Source organism: Mesoplodon densirostris, chromosome 6, assembly GCF_025265405.1.
Source record: "Mesoplodon densirostris isolate mMesDen1 chromosome 6, mMesDen1 primary haplotype, whole genome shotgun sequence".
Classification (NCBI taxonomy): domain Eukaryota; kingdom Metazoa; phylum Chordata; class Mammalia; order Artiodactyla; family Ziphiidae; genus Mesoplodon; species Mesoplodon densirostris.
In genome coordinates, this window is record NC_082666.1 from 80,105,570 (window position 1) to 80,131,731 (window position 26,162).

The window sequence follows — 26,162 nt, forward strand, 5'->3', positions numbered from 1 at the left end:
GGCTTCTAGAAGCATGGACTCTATAGGCATGCAGTAGCTGTTATAATATATTGACTATCATGTCATTAGCTGGCGCCAGCATTTTCCCAACTTTGGAACCATGATTGCTCAAGCCACTTGAGTTGTGCATTGATATCCTTGAGGAAAACCAACCTTTCTCTGTGATCTCAAGAATTAACACCTAAGTAGTATTCACTTAATCCTCTAGGTCTCAGTCATTGATGTGGCATGATGGATATGTGTAAAATATACTCTTTTAGTTCAAGGCAGAAAATTAACAACTAATTCTCCAAAATGTGTGCAATCAGGTCAGTGATTCCCTATCCTAGTTTGATTTTTATCAACCTAGAGTCCCAGGATACTAAGGAGGATTATTCAACAAATTTAAAAACATATTCCTTAAGCTATTTCTAACATTTCACAAAGCCTAACAGAATTTGTCCAACTTGAGATAGATTGCATGGGCTACATGAAATGTTAGATCTGCTTTTGTTTTGAATTATGTTAACTCAGCCTACTGATACTAGACAGTTCATGTTGATCAGCAAAATTTGATTGGTAGTTAATTTGGTCTTTAATCAAAGATAGGGAAGTAATTTATTCAACAAAAATTTATGTCAAGGGCCTCCCTGGTGGCGCAGTGGTTGAGAGTCCGCCTGCCGATGCAGGGGACGTGGGTTCGTGCCCCGGTCTGGGAGGATCCCACATGCTGCGGAGCAGCATGGCCCATGAGCCATGGCCTCTGTGCCTGTGCGTCCGGAGCCTGTGCTCCACAACGGGAGAGGCCACAACAGTGAGAGGCCCGCGTACAGAAAAAAAAAAAAATTTATGTCAAGCATCTATCTTATCTTCTTGATGGATAAAGTGTTTTAAAACTTAAGATCTTAGCAGTCCTTGAGAGTAAAGAAGTATGGAGCCAGTGATAGTATGTGACCTTCCATCTTATAGATGGAGAAACCAAGCCAAAGAGGTGGAATGCCGTTCTCAAGGCACCACTGGCTAGTGGCTAAGCTGGAACAGGAGTCTATAGATATTGATTCTATCTGGTGCTTATCCTTTGATATTAAACATAGGAAAATATCTATGTTAGGGCAGAAATGTAGACAGAGTAACATCAGGTCAATAGTATTTGCTTTGAGCTTGCTGTCATGACATGGAAAGTGGCATGAGGTAATCTCTGCTCAGGTGCTATGTGATTCTAAGCATCAGCAGTGTGAGCAGGTGGAGACAGCTACTCACATGGTACTGAAAGCTTTCCAGCCAGGAAAAATATCTTCCTGCACCAGCCTGGCATAAAACCTAATTCAAGTTGAAACACAATCCTCTCATTTTCCATTCTTCATTAAAATTCAAGTGAAATATATGCCTTTTCCCAAATTTCTCCAAATTTAATTGCCGTTCTACAAAGTAGAGGTAGCTTCTCTCTAGCTTAGTTTTCCTTTCTACAAACTTCTAGGCTGTCTATTTTTTGTCTTTTCTATACTTGAACTTTTCTAAGAAAATCTCAAGGGTGCTAATGGCGATGATATATCTGCGTAGTGAGATATGAGTATTTTTTAAAATAGTCAAATCTTGAAAAATGAACATATATCAGTTTTACAAAAGTAATAAAGTAGCTACTTAAAAATACAGACTTCTTTAAAACAAATAATGTTAAAGAAATCACATAACCTCTGCATTGTTATCAACATGTGTCACTTCAGCCTTAGTCTTAAGTGCCTTTTATTATATTCATATAATTTACAATTTGATATGTAGTATATATGATAATATGCTATTTGCCAGTCATGCTAGGGAAATGTTATAATAACACTATGAAAACTAATCCTACTCCTAGAGGTGATGGAGAGAAAGAAGATTAGTATAAATTGCATATGGACAAGATAATATGTTTCATACACCGTTACATCCACAGAGCCTGGCAGAGTGCCTATCATAATATAGATTTCCAATAAATATTGGCTGAATGAACAAACAGAAGAAAATATAGAGGGACTAGTACCATATTCTCATAAAAATCGGCTCAGTGAGGTTTGAGCCATTTCTGTGTTGCCAGTAAATGCAGAAGTGAGATATTCACTGACATAACTACTGCTACACAGATAATTTTCGGGAGCCAAGGGTGCTCCTTTGATGGGTATGAAATCCTGTGTTCCCACTTAAGAAGCGGAAAAATCATGATCATTATGATTTGCCATCTATCAAGGCTTCCTACTCAGGAGCACACAGTTTTAAAAGAAATCAATTTATCCCATCTCAGATTTTTGGTGTGTGTGTGTTTTTTGCCTAAAGCATAACGAGCTTGTCAGAGTTTCCATGGTGAACGTGGGGCACCATGGAAACTGATAGATTTAGCTACACGAAAAGAATAAATAAAATAGGCAGGCATTTATTTCACTATGCAATGACAACTTCTCTGCCAGATAGGAGAGGAAAGTGGCTTCTCATTTAACCTGCCTGACCTTCACTCTCCGTGTCTCTTGAAAGTGTGAGTTATTCTCACTGGATCATTTTACTGACTTATGTTGATTGGATTGTTCTTCTCCTCGAGGTCCATCAGTCTTACTTTGGTTTTTCTTCAGGGTAGATCTGTATGTCACTGGCAACTGTTGAAAAACCATGTACAATGTGAAAACTGTAGATGACAACCCACAATGCGGTGACCAAATGAGTCATGGCAAAATTGAATGGAAATTCTTCACAGTCTACTGTGATGAGACAATGAGTGAGAATAACTGGAGTTAAAACCCAGGTCTATCCTATACTAATTGGATAGGCAAGCCAGCTGCCCTGAACCTCAGTTTCCCCATCTCTGAAATGGTTAAAATACATCCTCTTCCTACTTTATAGGGTTGTTGTGAGGTTCAAAATGAGATAGTAAAAGAGAAAGTTTTTTAAACAGTCAAGTTCTATCTAGCAGGAGAGATTGACCAGCTGTAGGTATAGTTACACTGATAAGGTGATCAAAATGTCAAAACTGGTCATGCTGTGGTCCTGTTCCTTGCTTCACACAATTAGAGGTTCAGCTTCTACTGGTCCCATCCAGTTGTTGTTGAGTTTGAGATCACGTGGCTCCATCTGAAGAACGGAAAAATGTGATCTTAAGAAATGAAGCTTTTCGGGCTTCCCTGGTGGTGCAGAGGTTGGGAGTCTGCCTGCCGATGCAGGGGATGCGGGTTCATGCCCCGGTCCGGGAGGATCCCGCATGCTGCGGAGCGGCTGGGCCCGTGAGCCGTGGCCACTGGGCCTGTGCGTCCGGAGCCTGTGCTCTGCAGCGGGAGAGGCCACAGCATTGAGAGGCCCGCGTACCGCAAAAAACAAACAAAAAAAATAACAAAAAAAAGAAATGAAGCTTTTCAACTTTTCTGCATGTTTGAAAATTCTCACAATAAAATGTTAGAAAACTAAATAAATGAAATAAAACTCTTCCTTAAGTTCTAGTCCCAGTGAATTGTTCACCATTAGCACACACCTGCTATTCTCTTCTTTTTTATTACTAAAATATAGACAATAGAGTCATCTCTTGAAATCCAGCATTTATATGTTTATTGAGCAGCTCCTACTGCTCAGATGCTGTGTTAAGCGGGTACAGAGAAAGAAGGGAAGGAAGAAAACATGGTCCTTAAGGAAACAGCAATCTTCTCAGGGAGACAGACTGATAAGGAATACTTATAGCAACCCCACAAACTCAGAGGAGGAGCACTTAACACCTGAGAGAGAGAGGAGGTGTAAAGATTTCCTGGAGGTGGGCGGGAGTGCACAATTAAGATGAGGGATTTAGCCAGGGGAGAGTGGGCAGTAAAATGAGGCAGGCGCAGTATAAAGTGGTATAAGGGCGCTGCAGGCAGAGAGATCGTGAGCAAAGCAGATGCATGGTATGTGGGATACTGGAAGAAAAGCCTGAAGAAGCAGCCAGGGCTTCAGGAAGCCTCTGTGACAAGGAGAGTCTCTTTTCTTCGGTAGGAAGTGATACGTAGGGGTAGGGCACTGAAAGTGCATACCACCGTTGGATTTCCTCTAGAGAAACTGAGTTGGTGAGGGTTGAAAGGAGCCATTATTGGCAGGGAACAGTGATCCTAGAAAATAGCAGTGAAATGCACATTGAATAATAATCTCTATGGGTCTTTCAGTTCTAATATTGCATGAATTTAAAATGGGCTACAGAAAGAGCTGATGAATACGAACAGGTATTTCCTTGAGACTTCGGAGGCACAATAAGCACCACTTGTCACATACTTTGCCCTGGTCAGAATAATTATACTAAACCAGAGGCTGGCTTGCGGTGTGCTTGAGCTGTGTTTCAAAGGTAAATATTAAAGCTCTGCACTCCTTTCTTCCTCCAAACCTCAGTAGCCTCCAGAACGTTTCCCTAGAGATAACAGGATGGCAGTCAAAATTGCAGGAGGACTAGGAATTTAACGGAGTCTCCACCGCTGAGGGTGGAGAACAGGTGAGAATAGTTGGGAAGCCAAGGTTTCTTGACATGTGGCTGAGCGGAGGGTACTGGATCCTGAGCGAGGTGCCTACACCTTGGCTGGGAATGGAAGTGAAATTGTGCCCTGCTTGGAAGAGCTGACACTTACCTGAGAAGTGCTAATGCCATGTCGCCTGGAGGCCCATGGCCATATCTTCTGTTTAAGAAGATCAGCTTTATTCAAAGCTACACAATGATTAGTCATTCCATAAGGCCACATGAAACAATGTCAATAAACATCAAAACAATTCCCCAGCAATTCCACTACCTCAACAGAATGACTGCCATTGTTTGGTACACTTTTTAAATTCTAGCCATTATGCCCTAGGCTTTTCCTGATTTTAACCATAGCATAAATGCCATTAAAAAAAAAAACAAAAAAAACTTGACATTTTATTATACATAATTCCTACAAGGTAACATATATCCTGTATTGTTTTCAATAACTGCATAATATTCTACTAAGTAACTAGATTCTAATTCACTGAACTAGACTCAATTGTTGGACATTTAGGTGGCTTTCATTAAAAATCTATTAGCTGTATTTATGCTAGGAAACCAATATATCTTTTAGAAATATTTAATTGATTCCTCTTTTACAGTGACAGCCAGACATTTTCTTCACTTTTCTTTCTGAGGTTTGTGTGTATACAAGCCTAGATCAAGAGGATGTTTTCAGTGTTCTGTCTCTTGCGACTGCAAGCAGGGAGTGTGGTCTGCATAATCAGAAGTAAGCGACAGGGAGAAAGGGCTGATGTCTCCCAGAGGCAAGTGCAAAGCTCTCAGTTTCCTAATCTCAGGGCTTCCTAATCTGAGTTCTTGGCAGGTGATCAACCAGCTTGGTGTGCCTGGGACTGAGGAGTTTCCTGCATTGTGAGACTTCCAGTGTTACAGCAAGGAAAGTCCCCGTGAGTTGGTCACCCTACACCTTGTTAAGGGGGAGGTGAAGGAACTGAGAAGGGAATGAATCATTTATATAAGCTACCCTTGTGTCATAAAAGCAGCAATTCAGAGAAAGCTTGCTCATGCACGGCAATGTGAAACCCTTATCCTTTACGTAGGAGCCAAAATAGATATTTATCTCAGGTTACTGCTCTGCTCCCAGAAAAACCATTCATTCATTCATTCAATATGTATGAAACACCAGGCCCTGTTCTAGGTATAAGACTCCTGTTCTTGTGGTGCTTCTATTACTCTGTGTGTGTGTATACTGGGGCAAGGGAAGCAGAAGTAAATGAAAAAGCATAAAATAAATGAGAATGGATATGATGAATGCAATAGCAGAAACAAAATAGTCTAATGCGATAGAAACTGCCAGGGATGGGGACGTGCTCTTAGCTTGCTGTTGGAGGGAGGTTACTCCCAAGAGCTGACATTTGAGGCCAACCAGTGATGAAAACCGCCAGAGTCACGTGAGTATCCACAGGAGGCGTTAGGGGCAGAAGGAGCAGCAGGCGCAAAGGCCCTGAGTGGAAACCGGTTTTTCTTCCTGGAGGCACTTAGTAAAGTACTTTGTGCACGTACTGTAGGGAAGGAATGCTGGCCTAGAATCAATCTTAGCAACCACCCAGTCCCAGTTCCAGTTCCATTTTCACAAACAAGGATAAGGATGCTGAGTCCCACCTGCACTGACCATAGTCTCTTGATGCCTAACCCAGGACTCTTTCCACCAAGCCATGCCACACTGCCATTTCTAGCTACTTGGCTTGAGTACTTAATTTTCTCCCCCTGTACAACTGGAAGTAAATCAAAGAGATTCATTTATTTTAGGTATGAGAAAAACTGGAATTGGAGTTGTTTGTGGGTGGACACAAGGGCCAAAACATTGGCCTCAGGTGAAGAGAGGAACTTTGGGGTCGAGATTAGCCTCCACTGGCGGGGCCCCCATAATTCTGTAAGACACGCTTTCGGAACATCAGGTTAGGACAAATTCTGCAGCCCACAGAAAATGAAAATGAAACTGGTTGGTAAAGTAGGCAGCCCTAACAGACCTGTCACCGTGGCACTGAACTTGTGCCCGTTCAGACCTTGTGGTTACTACAGGTTGAAGAGGTCCAGGGTTTGGCCACAAATAGTCCTAAGAGTTTAAAGGGCAGAGAAAGCAGATAGATGCAACTCTGGGCGTGCCAACTAAAGGAAGGTGGAGGAAGTTGGGGCCCGCCCGCGGCAAAAGCAAATTTAATGACCAGTTAAAGGTACAGGGATGGAATCCTGAATCCTCCAGCTCCTTCCTTCATCTCCCACCCCCTGGGTGGGTGACAACAACCAAGGCTTAAAAGAACCGCAGCGTGAACGGTGATTTTGGAAACTCAAAGCGTTAACGTATCAAAAACTAAAGCGGGGAGGAGAGACTGGAACCAACTCACTGGAGAAAAAATCCTATTGGCATCGAGGAGGCAGGGAGCCAGCCCCTGGGCGCGGTCTGCAGGGGGCAGGCGATCGCGCGGGGAAGCGGGGGCAGGACGAGGCCGGCGCTGGTGCCGGCTCGGCAGCTGCCCGCAGCCGCAGGGAGTCCTCGCCGCGCCTCCGCCCGGTGCGCCCTCCTTGGGCCGCGAACTCCGCACTGCGCTCCACCGCTGACATGTGTGCTGCCCGGATGCCGCCCCTGGCGCACATCTTCCGAGGGACGTTCGTCCACTCCACCTGGACCTGCCCCATGGAGGTGCTGCGGGATCACCTCCTTGGTGTGAGCGACAGCGGCAAAGTAAGCGGGTGCGGGGTCTGGCGCACCCTGACGGGCGGGCGGACAGGTGGAAGGAAGCTCGCCGCGTGAGCCGCGGAGCCCGGAGTTAGCTTCGTGTGGAGCGGGCGCCGAGGCGCTGGAGTTGAACTTGAGCGTTTTGGCTTTGGGAGAACGCCGGGAGAGCCCTGGAACTGGGTTCGTGGGCTGGACTGGGAGTAAAGTGTTCCCAGGTGCTGGGGAGCCGTGGAGTACGCACACCCACGATTGGTTCGACAGCCGTGCAGGCTGTGGTGGCAGGGAGCGAGGCTGTGCCCTGCCAAATCTTAAGAGATCATTAATAAACTAGCACCGCGCTTCATTCATTTTTGTATCTCAGGAGCCTGACACAGTGCCTGGCACCGCCTAGGCGCTCCGTAAATGTGATTGAATTTATTGTGAAAGAAATAACAGAAGGGTCATTTGACCAGTGTTGTTGAGCCCTTTCAGTGCATTGGAATAAGTAAAGAACTGAGTTAATTCACCTGATCATTCAGCAAACAATATATGAATGATTCAGACTAGACAACTTGTAATACTGGAAAGGATAGTCTGAGATAAATTACCCACCCAACCCCACCCCCCAGCTATTTGCATCAAAGCAAGCAGTTCCATTTTAAGGTTCAAAATGTCTTCTATGAGAGTATCTTTCACACTTACGTTTCCAAAATCAGGATTTCTGCAAACGACATAGGTAATTTGACTGTTCCATACACACCAGTGGTAACTCTATTGGCAGTGGCCTGGCCAGTTTCAGTGAAAGCCATTCCATTTTTAGGAGAAAAATTAAAGATAGAGATGGGTTATTTTTGAGCTTTTCCCCAGCTACCGGTTTAGTTAGCATAAGTACACATATTTGGAACTTGTCAGCTTGAAGATACTATTCCTGACTAAAGATGCTTCCGAGTCAGTGACAGTTTTGAATCGTGACTCTTACATTTGGGGATAACTAAACCCTGTTTTCTTTTGGTGCTTAAAAATCTATACTCCCTGTGTATATTCAGGGAGCCTGCTGTTGTGTTTCCAAGGTGATGAAACTCTCAGAGCTCTCCCAAATGGGGAGACTCAAGTAAACCCTGAGACTGATGAATTGTTGCCTTGGGTACTTGACCCTCAAGTTTCAGGGACGCCTTAGGCTTGGGACAAGTCCCAAGAAGCAAAGGAAGAGAGACTGCTAAACCAGGGCAAGATTGGAGGTATTTGCTTAATCACAAGGAATTGTTCAACAATTAGGTTTCTTTTTACAATTTAAATTTTCGTTTCCAAAATTTGAATTGGTAGGATAGCAGGTGAGAGAATTGACTAGGGGACTGGCTTTAACCAGTGGAGAGGAGGAAGAAAAGGAAGTAATTTATCTAAAAATTTACCTTTTCTGGGGGTTGTACAGAAGAAGAATAAAAGAGTGTCCTGAACATGAAATTAGTAGTTGAGTCAGGGAATCTGTTCATAACTAAGGAGCATATTGAAGTTATAAATTTAGAAAAATGCCATTCCCCCACAAGATAAAAGTAACTAGGAATCAGATACAAAGGTGAGTTAATCAACTGGATTAGATTTACAGTATACAATGTCCTAATCAGTGAAATGGTAACTGTTTTATCGCTCTCCTCCTAAGTGCAAGGCAGTTGATTCCTGACTGTGTGTAAAGGGTGGACATGTCATGTATATTTTAAGACTTGATTTCTTTCATTTTGAAAATGGGACTGCCTCACCTTTAGAGTTGCTGGGATAAATATATTATTAATTTAAAAATTTTCAAGGTTCTTACAGAAAATTATATTCCCATGAAGTAAATAAATATGCAGTTGATCTTTATATTTTTACTGAGCTCCCAAAGCTGTTCTCAAACCTTGGGATGAATCAAAAACATCTGGGGTGTTTGTTAAAATGCCAGTTCCTGGGTGTCATCTTCAGAGAATCTGAATCTGTAGGCCTGGAGTAGGTCCTAGGAAGTGGCATTCCAACAAAGGTCCCAGGAGATTCGGACACAGGTAGTGGATGGATTACATTTTGGGTAACCTCAGTATATAGGTTATGTGATGCAACCAGTTATGTGGGGTCTTGGGTGCTCAGTTCTCCGTTTCAAGCCCTGGGCTGGGGTAGCATCTTAGAGAGACAGGACATGATTTCCTCTGTCCTCTCTCTCCCTTCTAGACCTAATCTTTCATTTCATTTAGGCCCAGAGAATGGTAATGATGAACTGCTTTTAGTTCATTAATTAAAACTCATGCAAAATTAGGTTAATTAAAAAAAATTCTCTAGTCAATATTTTAGTATTGGGCATTTTGAATTCAGAGTTATTTTTTCTACTCAAGTGGCGTGTAGCTTTTTGAAAGAAAAACTCCAGCATGTGTAATTCATTTGCAGATAGGTAATTAATTGTGAGACACTGTGTGCTCAAAAATGACTAAATTATCTGATTCTTCCAGCAGGGTCAGGTTGACTCTAAAGATAGGTAAAGATGTCTTGGGTCTTTTAAGCACACTTAGCTGAAAGCAACAGCAAGGAAGAGAATCGTTTTGGAAGTAGTGCCCTGGGGTCGCAGGAGCAAGTCCTGTGGAGACCTGAGTTCAAGTCAGGTCTCCACCACTTACATGTTCAAAGTCCATGGGTGAGACCTTAACCTCTCTGAGCCTCAGTTTCCTCACTTGTAGAATCAGATACTTTTGCTAAGTAATTAAATGAGATAATGTATGAAAATGCCTGTCACTTAGTGGATACGCAACACATACCATGTTCATTTTGCCCCCTTCCTTCCCTCTGTGCCTAGCAAATCCTTAACCTCTTGTTCACTGTAGCATTTTTGCATATTTTCACATGGTGGCACCCATGCAGGCCAACAGGTAGAGAAGGAAGCCATGGCCTGGGATGAAATATGTGGGGGGGGGGAGGTCACTGGACCTCTGGTGTGCAGCCTCACTGCTCATGCCATTGACCCTCTGGGACACAAAGATGCATCTAGGAAGAAAGATCTAAACAGCATTTGCTGCCAGTTCCCTAGCACATCATTTTCAGTGTCTCTTTTAGTCTTCAGTGTGATTATTTCGTCTTAAAGTTGGGAAAGTTGAGACTTGAAAAATCATGCATCCAGAGATGGATTTTGAATTAACATGGCCAAAGCCCATATTCCCTCCCTCTCTCTCTCTCTCTCTCTCTCTCTCTCTCTCTCTCTCTCTAATTGGGGTATAGTTGCTTTACAATGCTGTGTCATATTCTGCTGTGGTCAACGCAGAGGACGGAGCTGAGCTCCCTGTGCTATACAGCAGGTTCCCACTAGCTATCTACTTTACACATGGTAGTGTATATATGTCAATCCTAATTTCCCAATTCATCCCACCCCCTTCCCCACCAGTGTCCACACATCCGTTTTCTACGTCTGCATCTCTGTTCCTGCCCTGCAAATTGGTTCACCTGTACCATTTTTCTAGAGTCCACATATATGCGTTAATATAAGATATTTGTTTTTCTCTTTCTAACTTACTTCACTCTGTATGACAGACTGTAGGTCCGTCCACATCTCTACAAATGACCCAATTTTGTTCCTTTTTCAAAATGGCCATCATGAAAAAATCTACAAACAATAAACGCTGGAGAGGGTGTGGAGAAAGGGGAACCCTCTCGCACTGTTGGTGGGAATGTAAATTGATACAGCTGCTGTGGAGAAGAGTGTGGCGGTTCCTTAAAAAACTAAAAATAGCACTACCATACGACCCAGCAATCCCACTACTGAGCATATACCCTGAGAAAACCATAATTCAAAAAGACACATGCACCCCAATGTTCATTGCAGCTCTATTTACAGTAGCTAGGACATGGAAGCCCATATTCTCTTTACTAGAGTAGCCCACCTCCCTGAGGCACAGTCCCTGACCTCAGTGAACTTGCACTTTTAGCAGGGGGGCTTAGAATTGTACCTGTAATAAAAGTGGATTGATTCCTGAACCAAAGACTGGGCTCATTGCTGGAGATACACTGATGAGTGAAATATGCAAACTCTGCCCTGCTCTTGTGAGGTTGATCATCTCATGATTAACAGAATCTGCTGTGACCTGACAGAAGCTGAACTAATCTGGGAGGTAGGGAAGAGCCTTCTAGGTAGAGGGAATAACCTGTGCAAAGGCCCTGGGGTAGGAAGCAATGAAAACATCAAGGTGGTTAGAATCTGAAGTTCTAGGAGAGGATAACACAGTGTAAGTCTTGAGAGGTAGGCAGGGCATAGGGAGTTGGGGGAGGGATTGTGCCATGACCAAATTTTGCATTTTTTTTTTAAAGATCATTTTAGCTTCAGGATATAAAGAATGCATTGGAGAGGAGTTGCCCCACAGGCAAGGAGATCAGATAGGATCCTGTTGCAGTAGTTTAGGTGAAATGGGATGAGGCTTAGAAGAGAGAGGCAGTGTAATGTATCAATTAAGAAATGAACTCTCAAGAGTACTTCTATCACTTATTACCTATGTGAATTTGAATAAGTTACTTAACAATTCTATTTCCAAGTTTCCTCATGTATCAAATGATTACTATAATCTACCTCACTGGGCTATTGAAAAGACTAAATGAATTAATAATTGTAAAGTGCATAGAATAATGCCTTGCAGCGTAGCACATGCCCAGTAAACATCAGCAGTTATTATCAGTGAAGGTGGAAAGAGGTGGACAGAATTGGTAACTATTTAGGCCAAATTAATTGGATTTGATGATAGGATTAGAAAGATGTTTGTGAATGTATTAAATAGTATGGTGGGATACAAATTGGTTGGTGGTAGGAAAAACTTGATGAAGGAAGCCAAAATTGAACTGGACATTAAAGAACACATAGGAGTTGAACATGCAGACGAGGGTTAAATAGCCCTGGTTAAGGGAAATAAGTCAATGTTCTGTAATTTCTAAAACTGCTAGGAGGAGCAAGAGTTGTGTTTCACCTGTGACTGCATCATCATCTTGCTTTACCAGGAGTTCTCATAGTCTGAATCACAAATCTTAGTGGTTGTGTGTCATCTTTTCCTTCTGCTTGGGCAGGTGAAGACCCATCTTCCTATAAGCTCAAGACCTCAGAATATCTTATCATTTTGAAGAGGGAATTTGGGATAAGCTATCCCTCCTGAGGCTGCTGAATCAGGGCTTCACTTTCATCAGAAACGTGTTCATGCTCAAGGATCACATTATCATCCTGTAAATTCCCATTTTCTGGAAGGCAGATTGCTTTGTTCAAAATGCTCATGGCAGACCCTGTTGGTTACCCACTCACTAGCCATAACCACTTCTTTGTTATTAACACTTTCTGAGTTTGATAGCCTGCAATATACTTGGCTCATGGATAGATCATGGTGTAAGCCAGTCATAGTAATCATAATCCTGTTTGCTGGATACTTATTTTTCCAGTTTCCTGGTAGCTAAGGGTGGCCAGCGATGACATTCCAGCATTCAGGAAGTCATCTCAGAGGCTTCTGGGAAATATTTTTTTCCCTAATAAATAGACACAGATGTGGGAAGAGAAGTCCTTCCTTTTTTGGATACTTTCCTGCGAGGAGTGGAGCTGCTGCCACCACTGTGTGAGACTATGAGGAAAAAGTTAAGAGGTTTTCAGAGGCATCAATCTAGTCCCTCTTTGAACATTATTGACTACATACGTGAATTACATCATTGAGTAGTTAACGGTCCCTGGAGCTGCCTACTACGTTGACTTCTTTTGCGAGATAATGAAATGTCTTTATTATCTACCCTTCTGTCAATTGCAGCTCAAAGCACCTCTGACAATTACGCCACTTTTTCAAAGAATCATATTATTTTTCAGAGGACTGCTAGCTGCCTTCTCCTTTTTCCATTTCTATCTTCTCCTTATTTGCCAAAAATGTCAGTGTCTTTCCAGGCACCCATATCAGTATTCAGGTCCCCCCAGTTATCCCCTGGGGTATCTTTGTGCACACCCCTTTCCAGTGTCATTGGCGCTGTCCAGCCTTCCATTGTCTCTTGCCTGAAGTATTACAGGAACCTCCTAACCGTTTTCTCTTCCCCCATTCTAATATCTCTTCCACATTACTGACAGTTACTTTCCTGGAGCATGGGTAGTGTCATGTACCTTCTCTTTTGTAACTACCTATGGCTCTCTATTGCCTCTAAGATCCACATGCCCCAGGAAGATATTTTAGACACGACATTTGGCCCTAACCTGCTTTCCTAATACTTCCTCCTGTTCCATCCTTCTCTCTTGCGAATAGCAGTAGGATTACCATGAGGCATCCACAAGCTGAGGGATATCTATCCATGCCAATTTCTCACTGTTTCCCAGCACATCATATCTTTTTACACCTCCACTTCGTTGGTGCCAATCCCTCAGCCTGGAATAGTCCTCTTTTATATAATCCCTTTTCCATTCCATCTCTGTCAAAATGAAATCTTGCTTTTCCTCCAAGGCCCAGTTCTGATGTCCCCTTCTTCCCAAAAGCTTCTCTGGCGACCATCCCCCAGTTGAAATAAATTACCTTTTGTTTTTCCATAAAATTTGCATATATATTCAAACCAGTGTTTTCCTGGTGGTTAAGAGCATGGCTTCTGGAGTCAGATTATGTGGATTCAAATCCCAGCTCTGCCACTTACTTGGAAACATTTCCTAACATATTTGAGCCTTGGTACCCTCACTTATAAAATGTGGACAACAGCACCCTGAAAAAGAGGTAAGGCAGATGAGATAGTGTGTGTAAAGCACTTGGCACATAGTAATTGCTCAATAAATACTGGCCATTGTTATTATTTTTCTCTCGCTAAAGTGATTATTTCACTTTTGCCTTTGATTATACTTAGGTTTATAGAATGTTCTCACTCACTGAACTGATTTAAAGTTCTTTGACAAATGGGAGGTGAACTGGAGAGAAGGTAACATTTATTAAGTCATAATTTGTGTCAGACACTCTGCCAGATTCTTTATACATCAACAGTTCTGAGATGAGACCACATCATCATCATCATCATCTTCCTCTTCATTATCCCTACTCTACAAATGAGCAAATGGAGGATCAGCTAGTTAGTTGACTTGACTGCAGTCACGGTGAGTAAGTGGCAAAACCAAGAACCACACCCAAGTCTGTCTGATTTCCAAGGTTCGTGCTCTTTCCAGGAGTTCCGGCTGCCTCCTGTCATGAGGAGGGCTGACACTCTATTGTCTTTAAGGCTCTTCAACATTGTCTTATTGTTTTAACACAAAGTAGGTGATCAGAAAAGTGTTTTGAAAGTGATGTGTAGTACAAAGACATTTGTGTATGACGATTAAAAAAAAAGACATTTCTAATTCCAGAGAGGTTTTTTTTTTTTTTTTTTTTTTAAGCACTATTTGACTTATTCTTCGAGGCCTTGAAGCAACACTGCTGGGCATGACTGGAGTTTGCCGCCCTTTGGGTTGTGTAAAGTTGTTTTTTAATTCCTGGAATTTCTTGGCAGTCTGGTTGATTCAGCGCTGTGGCTGTGAGGCAGCATAGGTGTTGGTGTATCTGACACATGGCTGACTGTCCGGGAGCTTCTGACAGGTGCAGAGGTGGTGGGCAGGATCTCCTGCAGGCCTATGGCATGCCCATTCACTTAATGGGCATTGATCTGACTATTTAGGGATAAAGGCCAGGTGGACATCCCTTACCTGCAAGAAGAGAATCCAGTCGGTCATGTGTTTACAATCCCCTTTTTGTAGAAAAGATTTAAGGCAGCTCTAGAGGGCACAGGCTAGTGGTGATGCTTTTATACATTTAAGGGAGAAGAGTCAGTTGTTGGCATAAAACAAAGCTAGGAATTAGATTTAAAATGCATCGTGAAATGCCCTACACTCTTATTGGCCTCTAACTTTCCTAGGTGCCAGCCATTAAAAGGACACGTGTTACCTAGTTGGCAATATCAGTACTAAAAGCAGTTGCTCAAGAGGAACACCCCTGTTCTTGATGCTGAGTTCAGATAGAAATTTCTCCTAGATGGACACTGTCTCTTATAATTATGCTTAACAACTTTCCAGTGCAAGGTAGCATTTCATAGGATTGCCTCTCTCTTTTTTTTTTTTTTTTGTGCGGAATGCGGGCCTCTTACTGTTGTGGCCTCTCCCATTGCAGAGCACAGGCTCCGGACGCGCAGGCTCAGTGGCCATGGCTCACGGGCCCAGCTGCTCCGTGGCATGTGGGATCCTCCCGGACCGGGGCACGAACCTGTGTCCCCTGCATTGGCAGGTGGACTCTCAACCACTGTGCCACCAGGGAAGCCCAGGATTGCCTCTCTTGAGCTGAAGATGTGAGGGGAAGAAGGGGGTCCATAAAACTATTCTGTAGGGCTGAAGCTGTGGGGAGGGGATAGTGGGAGGTGGTCCAGGTACCCAGGTCTTGGCCGATCTGAAATGTCCTAGAGATAGACTTCAGGATGTCAGAGGGGTGGCAGGACCCCATGTCTTCCAGGTACTCCTAAGAGTGGTCCTTTTGATGGGGTTATGATGAACACCGGGTGGAGGGGAGCCTCGTAGTTATTGGCATAAGCCTGGAGTGCAGTTTGTTTCGTGTTGCCAGTAAAATGCAGAACCACCTACCTTTACTGCTAATCCAGCTTTGTGGATGTTGAGGAGCCTCACAAGAGACTATTCAACAATTTCAAACCCATTTACATCGGTTAGAAATCCATTTCCATGGTGGCCGTGGCTGCCCTTTGTGACCACACGATGCTACACTTGAGTGCTAATCCCAGCCATCTGTCTGCCATTAATTACTATGCCGTTCTGTCCAGGCTGGAAAGGGCTTTCCTGTAGGTCAGCTCAGTGGCAACTCCACAACCCTGTGCTCTGTTTGTTCTAGAACAACTCATACAGACTGCTGTGGTCACACTGGTCTTAATATTTAGCTTCCCCTCTAGGAGAACAATGTGTTCTTCTTTCCTGGTGCATCCAAGGCACTAAGAAAACAAAATACAAGAGAAATTCTCAGTTGGTCCCTCAACTACAATGGTAGGTTTTAAAAATGAGTTCCATGGTATATTTAAATTATGATTTTAAAAGTTTGATCAATAAAGATATAAGTAGCACATTTGTTATATTAAGCAGATGTGCATTAAAATACTATAACATGAATAAAAAGGAAATAAATTTTGTGTGTAAGTCATCTTCTTACATTGCATTGGGTTTCTAGCCCATGACACTGGGTTATAAACCCGTAGACAGAAGGTACATGGATGGTGCTATTGCTTACGTTAACAACTACAATAATGTTGAACATTTATTAGACACTTGTTATGTGCTAGATTCTGTACTCAGTGCTTTGCAAAGCATAATTCTCCTGACTACTTTATGAGGTGAAACTATTACCGATTCCTGATTAGGTTCTTTCCTTACCTGGTTATTGTTCACATCAATAAGGTGAAATTACTTTTTTAGCAGCAAACAGAAACATCATTCATTGGCCAAAGAATGGAGAAGGAGGAGCTCATGCTCTAAAATCACCTTCTCCCCATTACAGGCAAGGCGAAATTCCTATAGAAAAAGGTGAAGGAGGCTACGGGGCACGGGGATCTTTTATTATCCTGACTTGTGGAAAGGGGTGGTGATATTCCAGAATGCAGCTCACGCCTATTTTCAGCCCTTGTATGGTCCTTCAGTGTCTGGGTCAGAAGTGGGTTTAACCAGTATGGCGCAGGTGGGAAGAGATCTTATTACAATGAGATGGTAATGAGCTGTAGAGAGACCTTTGTCCCAATTTTTAATTCGGCTAGCTTATGCCAGTTTCTTGTGGTTAAGCCCTCTTGTTCTAATTATGTAAAAACAACTAGAAGATACAGTCAGTTTTTGGTTTTCTGCAAGTTTGCCTGGAGTAGAGAGTTTACCAGAAGTGGGGCACTTCTTTGCCTCCTTGCCTAAGACAGGTGCACTTGTGCTTTACAGAGACAGTTTAGGTACAGATGAAGGACCCTTGACTTGATCCCCTGGGTGACAAAACTTTTCCTTATTTTATTGACAAGGAAACTGAGTGTTAATCCTAACTCTGAAATAAACATCTGATTACTATACATTGGATGACTTCTCTGTGCTAAAGCCACTGTGTAGTTCTTTGTTTTCAGATAGTCAAATGGCAAAGTTATAATAGCGTTCTGTACTTAAATTGTTAATACCAATTTAATCCCTAAGATTAAAGGTGAAGACAGATTCATCTCTTCTGATACATTTTTTAAGACTGAGCAATAGGGAATTTACTGGCAGTCCGGTGGTTAGCACTTTGCACTCTCACTGCCGAGGGCCCAGATTCATTCCCTGGTTGGGGATCTAAGATCCCACAGCTTGTAAAGCAGAAACTAATTTAAATAAATAAATAAATAATAAGATCCCACAGCCACAAGGCGTGGACAAAAAAAAAAAAAAAAAAAAGATTGAGCAATAAATGTTGATCATCTCCCTCAAAATATCTTACTTTGACATTATTTCCTACCTTCTAAAAAGCCTCACCCTTTTCCTTTATGAAAGCATTGTTTCATTGATGTTATTACATTGAATTATTGACTCTAAAGGATAAATTACATTAACTTTATTTTTTTTCTTTTTTAAAGTATCTCATATATTTTAAGCATCAAACAATATACTACATGCTGTGTTAGATATTTTATCTATTATCACATTAATACTCTACAATCATATGAGGTAGATTTTTTTTCTCTTATATTGGAGTAGAGTTGATTAACATTAACATTAACTTCTAATTGAGATCTGTTTTTCAAAATCTTTTGACTGTTGAAATTGGTGCCTTTGCTTGTGAAATGGTGATTTGTTTTTCATGAATTAGTTATTCATGCACTGTTACCTGAAACCGTTTCATAATAAATACCCTTCATGCCTTCTTTTCTCATCATGGTTCTGCTCAGGTTGGCATCACCATGAGACCTGCTTCTATAGTCACAATGCTTTTGCTCTTCTCAGCCTGTTACTGGGTTTTAAAAAATTATTTTGATAGAATGAACTTTCCTCAGTAACCTCCACCTGAAAACCCAGCTGTGCTGACCTCAATGGATCAACCAGCTATTGATTCGTGAGTTAAAAAAAACTTTGAAGGCTAAACAATTATAAGGTAATTCTAATTTAAAGTGAGTCCTTCTAGACTTACATATACTGATACAGGAATTTTAAGAACCCAAAGATTTCCCAATAGTTTAAATGGACAAAAAAGTGTATCGCATGACCATGCAACACTCTCCATTCACCCACACACTTATATACACACATATAAAACATATTTCTGGAAGGCAGTATTAAAATTAAAAACCTAAGTAACATTTAGTTTTGTAGAGTAGGAGTGGAGAGGTGGGGACGTGGAGAAGAATTTTCACATTCCACTTTATAACTTTCTGCATTATTAGTTTTTGTTTTATAATTTTCCATAAAATTCACCATTTTAAAGTGTACAGTTCAGTGTCATTTATCACATTCACAATGTTGTACAACCATCACCACTAACTAGTTCCAGAATATGTTCATCACCCCCAAAGGGAAACCCATTAACCATGAAGCAGTCACTCCCTATTCCTCCCCTTCTTCCCCTGAGCAACCACTAATTTGCTTTCTGTTTCTATAAATTTGCCTATTCTGGATACTTTATATAGATGGATACATATAATGTGTAACCTTTGTGTCTGGCTTTTTTCACTTAATGTTTTCAGGGTTCACTCATGTTGTGGCATGTGTCAGAACTCCTTTCCTTTTTATGGCTGATTAATCATTGTATAGATATACAACATTGTGTTTATTCATTCATCAGTTGATGGACATTTGAATTGTTTCCACCTTTTGCCTATTGTCAGCAGTGCTACTCTGAACATTCATGTGCAAGTTTTTAAAACCAATTTATTGTTTAAAGTTGTTTTATGGTTCCACATTGCTTAACTGTGGGATAATTCCTGGCCTAGCCTTACTAACTGATTGCCCCACCTTTCTTATTGTTTATGCCCTTGTGTCTTTGTTTATGCTCCTCCTTCACCTTCCTTCTGCTGGTTGAATGTACCTTAGAAACTAGTTTAAACGTTACTTCCTCAATGAGGTCATTGCTGACATTGCTCCCTGCCTTCTGTTTGCACGCAGAGCTGAACCTGGCTCCTTTGTGCCTCAGTTTCTGCTTGGCACCTCTTTGTGGCTCTTTATTTTGTGAGTCTCTCCTATAACCCAACCTTGAAGGCAGGGGCCATGACTTGATCACTTTTGTATTCACGACTCCTAGCACATGGTAGGTAGGCACTCAGATGAATATTTGTTAGATAAACGGTGCTTAGATTTTTTTTACTGCAGGATAACCAGGTTGGAAAAGTTCACTTTAGGATCACCAAAATGTACAGCCAACTAAAAATATCTTCCAACTAATTGTTTGAATAAGAACTCTGGGTTTTTCTAATCTGGATGTTTGATACAATGTACTTGGCCACTGGGAGCTATAATTAGTTTCATGGCCTAGTGAGTAATTAAGAACCCTGGAAGAGTAGATTCTGAATGGAACTCTGAGACCCCATAAAGTTTTCAAATGCCTTTAACTTGGACTGTGTTAAGGATCTGGAATAATGTAGATTATTTAGGCCTGCTTACTCCCTTTGGTTTTATATTATGGTTTAAGTGTTCACTTCTTCATAAAATGGTAATTTACTTGAAATGTTGCTTGTAAATTGCCACTTACAATTTACAGTCCTGGAACATGGTAGACCCTCCAAACACAATAGCTCTTATTATCCATCTCCTGCCCCTCACAGTACTTGGTGCTTTAGCACAAAATCAGCATTCAATAAATGCTTCTGAGCAAAAGAATGAACAGAATGGGCTGCTATACTCTGAGAGTACACTATTCCTTTTGACCCTCAGATAGACCTGGCTGTGTAGGCAGGAAATAGTTATCAACATGCTGATCTGATTGTAGCCAATATCTGTGAAGGTGCAACAGAAGAAGTAACATTGTTAATGCCTTCCAAGAGTGGGACAGATTTTTTCTTTGTGCTCTTTAACCTGGAAGTTGTTTCCCTCCTGCCATGTGGAGGGTGGTCTTATGTAAGCCCTAACTAGTTTTTGAAGTGCAAAACACAGGGAGAAGCTGTTCCAGCTCCCTGGGACATGAACCTTCAGCTCCAGCATGTGGACTCACTAGCCTGTGGAGTTAGTGCCCTTGGAGCTCGTAACAACTGATAATGGCTGATGAAGAGCAAAGACTTAAAGGGGTTCAGGATAAAATGGTGAGCAAAAGGAATGCAGATACTGCCTTATTTGTACTCATAGTCAATAATCAAATGAGCATGAATAAGTACATGATCTCTACAAAAGAAAAATGCAGAGTGCTATGGAAGTATGAAGCCAGAGGACCTGGCTTATTTTGAGGAGGTGTTTCAAGATGCATCCCTAGAGAAGTGACATTTGGTTGAGTCTGAAGTCTAAATGGAAGTTAACTAGGCAAAGGAAAGGAGGGGAAAGGCCGTGCAAAGACCCAGTGGGGTGGAGGAATTAGGAACCTGTGATGGAGGATGGGGGTGGAAATAGATGAAGCCAGAGAGATAAGCAGTAGCCATGGCAGTGTCTTTGTAGGCCTTTCCCTTTCTTTATTCCAAGGGCAATGGGAAGGCAATGAAGACGGTTAGAATGAAGAAGATAGATCAGATTTGCATTTTAAAAATATATAAACAGTCACACCTGTCAGAATGGCTAACATAAAAACCCCCAAAATAACAAATGTTGGCAAGGATGTGGAGAAAAGGGAAACCTAGTACACTGTTGGTGGGAATGTAAATTGGTGCAGCCACTATGGAAAACAGTATGGAGGTTCCTCAAAAAACTAGAAATAGAACTACCAGCAATTCCACCCTTAGGTCTATATCTGAAGAAAACGAAAACAGTAATTCGAAAAAAGGCATGCACCCCAATGTTCATGGCATCATTATTTATAATAGCCAAGATATGGAAGCAACCTAAGTGTCCATCAACAGATAAATGGATAAAGAAGATATATATAAATGAAAACAAACAAACCTACATATATGTGTGTATATATATATATATATATATATATATATATATATATATATATATATATGAATTGCAGGGTGGAGAACAGACTAGAGCAGAGCAGGAGTGGTTGCTGTAGGAGATGTGTTGGAAGGAATTGCAGTGAACCACGAAAGAGAGGTAGGTGGTGGTAGACTTGGAGAGAAGTAGGTCCATCTGTGAGACAATAAGGATGCAAAAAACTCAATGGGATTGGGTGACAGGTTGGATATGGGGTGGGGACAAGCCTCCCCTAGATTTCAGGCTTATACAACTGGATGGATGTGGTGGACATCATTGAGTTAGGGAACAGAGAAAGAGGTCAGACCCTGAGGTCTGTTTTGGTCATGCTGAGTTGAGGTGCCCTTGAGATATCTGAGTAGAAGATAGTTGAGTAAGGATTGAGCACCAGAAGGTGATGTCACAGAAGGCAAAAATGGGGATACTTCAAGATGGAGGGAGCAGAGCAAATGTCACATGTTACTGAGAAGTAGAGGAGGAATAATACTGGAAAAATGTCCAATGGATTTAGCAACATGAGATTATTGTTGAACTTACAAAGACTTATTCTGGTGGAGAGAGAGGGTGACAGTCATCTTGGTTTGGGTTTGAAATGGGTGAAAGATAGGGAAATACAGATAGTGATCATAGACAACTCTTCTGAGATAAGTGTGTAATATTTTTATTTATCATAAAGTGCCTCCAATAGTAATAAAATACAAATAAGTTATGTATGTTTTATTCCCCCAGTTAAGTTATTTGAGGGCTTTTCTACAAATGTTTTGTGCTTGTAAAAGTTACATAAGCACTAATATTGCCCATTTACAAATATTTGAGTGGACGCTAAAGCATTGGCAAACGTATATGTGCCAGAGTTTAGAATTAGTTACAGCCTTAATAATCATTTTACTATTTTATCTCAGAAATGTAATTTAGCACCTCAGAGTCACTGGAAATCTTGATATTCAGTCAGTATTTTTGTTTCAAAGTGTGGGATGCTACTAGTGAAGCTATTTTCATTTTATTAAGACCAAACAGGGAAGGCATAATTTTTCTATACATTTAAGGTTGTTTTGAAATTAAAACAAACAAAAGCAGGTAAGACAATCGAAGCAGATGTTTCCTGTATTTTAAATGCGCTTTGATCCTGGGGAAGCATTTTTGGACTCCTCCCTTCTCTAAGGGAATTAAGAAAACCTCACCTCCTCCCTCTCTCCTGGGTGGATGACTGTGCAAGAAAGATTTAATCCAGTTGAAAAAAACCACATATAAATGACTCACATTAGGAAGGAAAACTGCAACCCTTATGTGTATGAATGGAGGCTTAAACAATCATTCTTTTTTTCCTTCTCTGTCCAGACAATCAAGTAGGAAGGAGGAAAACAAGACTTACGCTAGATTTATGACAATTGAAATTAGAATAAGGAAAACTATCCGTGTAATCTTGACAGGATTGGATTCTTCAAAAATGCCAAATCATTGGGTACGTAGAGTGAGAAGACAGTTAAGAGGAAAATATGTGGAAAAGCAATGATGTGACAATTATGATAATATAAATACACATCAGTTTACATTTTTGTCATGTCTTTGGGCCTCCCCATCTTTGTGTCTTTCCCTGAATGCCCTAACCCCTCACTCTTCCCTACTTATAACTTATCCATCACTTCCTCCAAAACACAACCTGATTTTTCTTGTCCTCACTGATTTCTCCTTTCTATGAGTTTTCACAGCTCAGTTCATAAGGCCAATTTGGCTCTTAGAAACATGCCACTGTGCAGTGTTCTCAGTTTCCTATCTGCACATAAATTTTATTTCCTCTTCCAGAAAATAAACTTTCAAAAGGCCAGAATTATTTCTTATACATTTATCTGAATCCTTAACAGTTTGATGGGCATATGATGTACATTTAAACAATATGTGTTGCCTTGAATCATTACCAGGTAAAATGCGTTACTGAACATGACAAAAGGTAGGCCAAGGAGTATATTTTATACAACTTCCAGCCAAATCTTGGCATTTTTCCTCCTAGCCTCTGTACCTAATGATTTGTTTGCCATGCACCCTGTACCAGGCCCTTGGTGAGCACAGGTGTGACTTTCTCAGATGAATTTGGAAGGTGTTTGTAATTTAGTGGAGGTGTATGTCTGAATCCCTAAAGCTGCATGGTGGTGTACTGGTCAGTATCACTTAACCAGCCATTGAGCCCATCTTGTCCTCCAGCGTCAGCACCTCAGTATCATTTCTTGTCCTGTTTGTATATGCAGTAACTCTCACGAAGAAGGTGAAAAACAACCCACACTTAGCACATTTATAAAATGTTTCTATGTTCTTGAAAAATTGATGACCTCAGTGTTTGTAACAGTATTATTTACCATAGCCAAGATATGGAAGCAACCTAAGTGCCCATCAACAGATGAATGGATAAAGAGGATGTGGAAAAATATATACAGTGGACTATTATTTAGCTATAAAAAGAGTAAAATCTTGCCATTTGTGACAACTTGGATGGACCTGGAGGGTATTACGCCTAGTGAAGTAAGTCAAACAGAGAAAGACAAATACTGTATGTTTTCATTTATATGTGGAATCTAAAAAAGCAAAACAAAGAAATATAACAAAACAGAAACAGACTCACAGACATGAGAACAAGCTAGTAGCTGCCAGAAAAAGGGGAGTGGAGAGAGGGGGGTGAAATAGGTGAAGGGGATTAAGAGGTATAAGCTACCAGTTATAACATAAATAAGTCACAGGGATATGATCAATATGTTATAGTCAATATGTTACAGTAACTTTGGTGCATAATCTATAAAAATATTGAATCACTACTTGTACACTGCAAACTAATATAATATTGCAAGTCATCTATACTTCAGTTATTTAAAAAATGAGCAAGTGAAGATGTACTGCTATCAAAGCAGTTTCCTTTTACTAGCATTGCTGCTGCTGTAGATTATTAATTTCTCGAGGGCAAGGATTTATGTCTTACTCCTATCACATTCTCCAGGCTGGGCACATCATCTGGTAGATAGAATGTGCTCAGCAAATATTTGACGAATGAATAAGTAAGCAAATGATTAATTTCTAAAAAAGATAAAAGATTGTATAGCATTTATTGTGTGCCAGGCACTAGCCTGAGTCTTTTACATATATTAACTCATTTAATCATTACAACAACTCTGTGAATTAAGTACCATTATATCTCCATTTTGCAGATGAGGAAACTGAGTCACCAACAGTTTGAGTGCCTTGTTCAAGGTCACATAGCTGGAAACTGATGGAGTTAGGGTTTAAATCTACATGGTCTGGTTCTAAAATCTGTACTTTTAGCAGCTCTGATTTGGGAGAAATTAAATGCTGTATGGTAATCAAATATTTGGGGATATATGAAAACCTTAGGATATAGTCACCAGTCTCTGTTATAAAATTTTTGTTTGCTTTTGGCTTTTTGTCTTACCAGAGAAAACTCATAAGGCATTTTGGCAGTTTGTCAGTAAACTTTCTAAAGCAATTATGTGTCCTTTCCAAGATCACTAATTTGCTAATTCTTACTCAGGTTTTCAGGGACGCTGTTATGTCGTTACAGGTCAGAGCTTTGGAACCGGGGGCGTAGGCACTGGCCTTGGGAGTGGGGAAAAGTAAACTAGTGTCAGTGCTTGGCTCTGGCATCCTCATACAGGAGAGGGACTTGCAAGGCCAGTAGCGGGGCTTGTTCTGAATTTCTTTTATTAGCTTCAAGAGTTGAGTTTGTTGAGCTAATAAGCAGGCAGTTCGGTGAAACTCACAATATGTTGGCTGTGTGAAACCTAATGTCAGGTCTATCTAGAGCCACCACAAAGAAAAGAGAGACAAACAAGAGGGAGTATCAATCACATGGAATATTTCTGATTGGACTCAGATTTTATTTATTTTTTATTTTTATCTTTTTCACACACACACTGTATTTTATTTTTACAAGAGATAAATAAACTGGCACCAAGCATTGTAAATAGATGACCACAACAAAAACAACAATGATTGCAATTACCAAACACGGAACACACTCATACTATGTCATAATATTGACATTTAGTCCAGTAATCCTCCACTGTAACAGCTCCTTTACTTTGCAGTGAAAATTGATTTGTATATTTTTTGCCTCTGAGTCCTTGTGGGATTTTTTTTTTAATTCAAACAGAAAGTCACAAAAATTATAATCATCCTCATCAGTTCACTCAGTCCCATGTAATTAATTTTTTTTATCTTGATCTTTTGTTAGCACTTTTATGAATTCATCAGTTTTCCATTAGAGTTCTGAAAATGCTTATTCATTCAGTTCAGCAGTATAGTCAGTTACCAGAAACCTGTACTTGTCAGAGTCTTTTCCATGAATTCCTTGAAGATGAAACCCTTTTATAAGAACATATTTGCAAAAACATCAGAGTACACCCAGAACTGTCTGTAAATGACAAAAGACTTAAAAATGACCACGGTTAAAGATTTGATGAAAGTTAATAATAATGCAATTGACAAGGAAAGATTTTATTTTATTTTATTTATTTTTAATAAATTAATTTTATTTATTTATTTTTGGCTGTGTTGGGTCTTCGTTGCTGCACATGGCATTTCTCTAGTGTGGCGAGCGGGGGCTATTCTTTGTTGTGGTGCGCGGGCTCCTCATTACGGTGGCTTCTCTGTTGTGGAGCACGGGCTCTAGGCATGCAGCCTCGGTAGTTGTGGCACACAGGCTCAGTAGTTGTGGCACACGGGCTCTAGAGCACAGGCTCAGTAGTTGTGGAGCAAGGGCCCAGTTGCTCCGTGGCATGTGGGATCTTCCTGGACCAGGGCTTGAACCCGTGTCCCCTGTATTGGCAGGCGGATTCTTAACCACTGTGCCACCAGGGAAGTCCCAAGATTTTATTTTTAAAATCTACTCTTTTGGACATAGAGCCGCAATTTGACAAACCTTGGCTGCTCTGCATGCATATTCT

The 26,162-nt window shown here is 41.0% G+C and overlaps 1 protein-coding gene across 1 annotated transcript in view; it reads left to right on the plus strand.

Annotated features, from left to right (window-relative positions):
* Window positions 1–7,055: 7,055 nt before the first annotated feature.
* GDA (guanine deaminase) overlaps window positions 7,056–26,162 on the plus strand; it is a 136,661-nt gene continuing 117,554 nt past the window's right edge. The window contains exon 1 of the mRNA XM_060100991.1: window positions 7,056–7,178. Within this exon, the coding sequence (XP_059956974.1) occupies window positions 7,056–7,178 (123 nt within the window). The remainder of the gene's footprint in view (window positions 7,179–26,162) is intronic.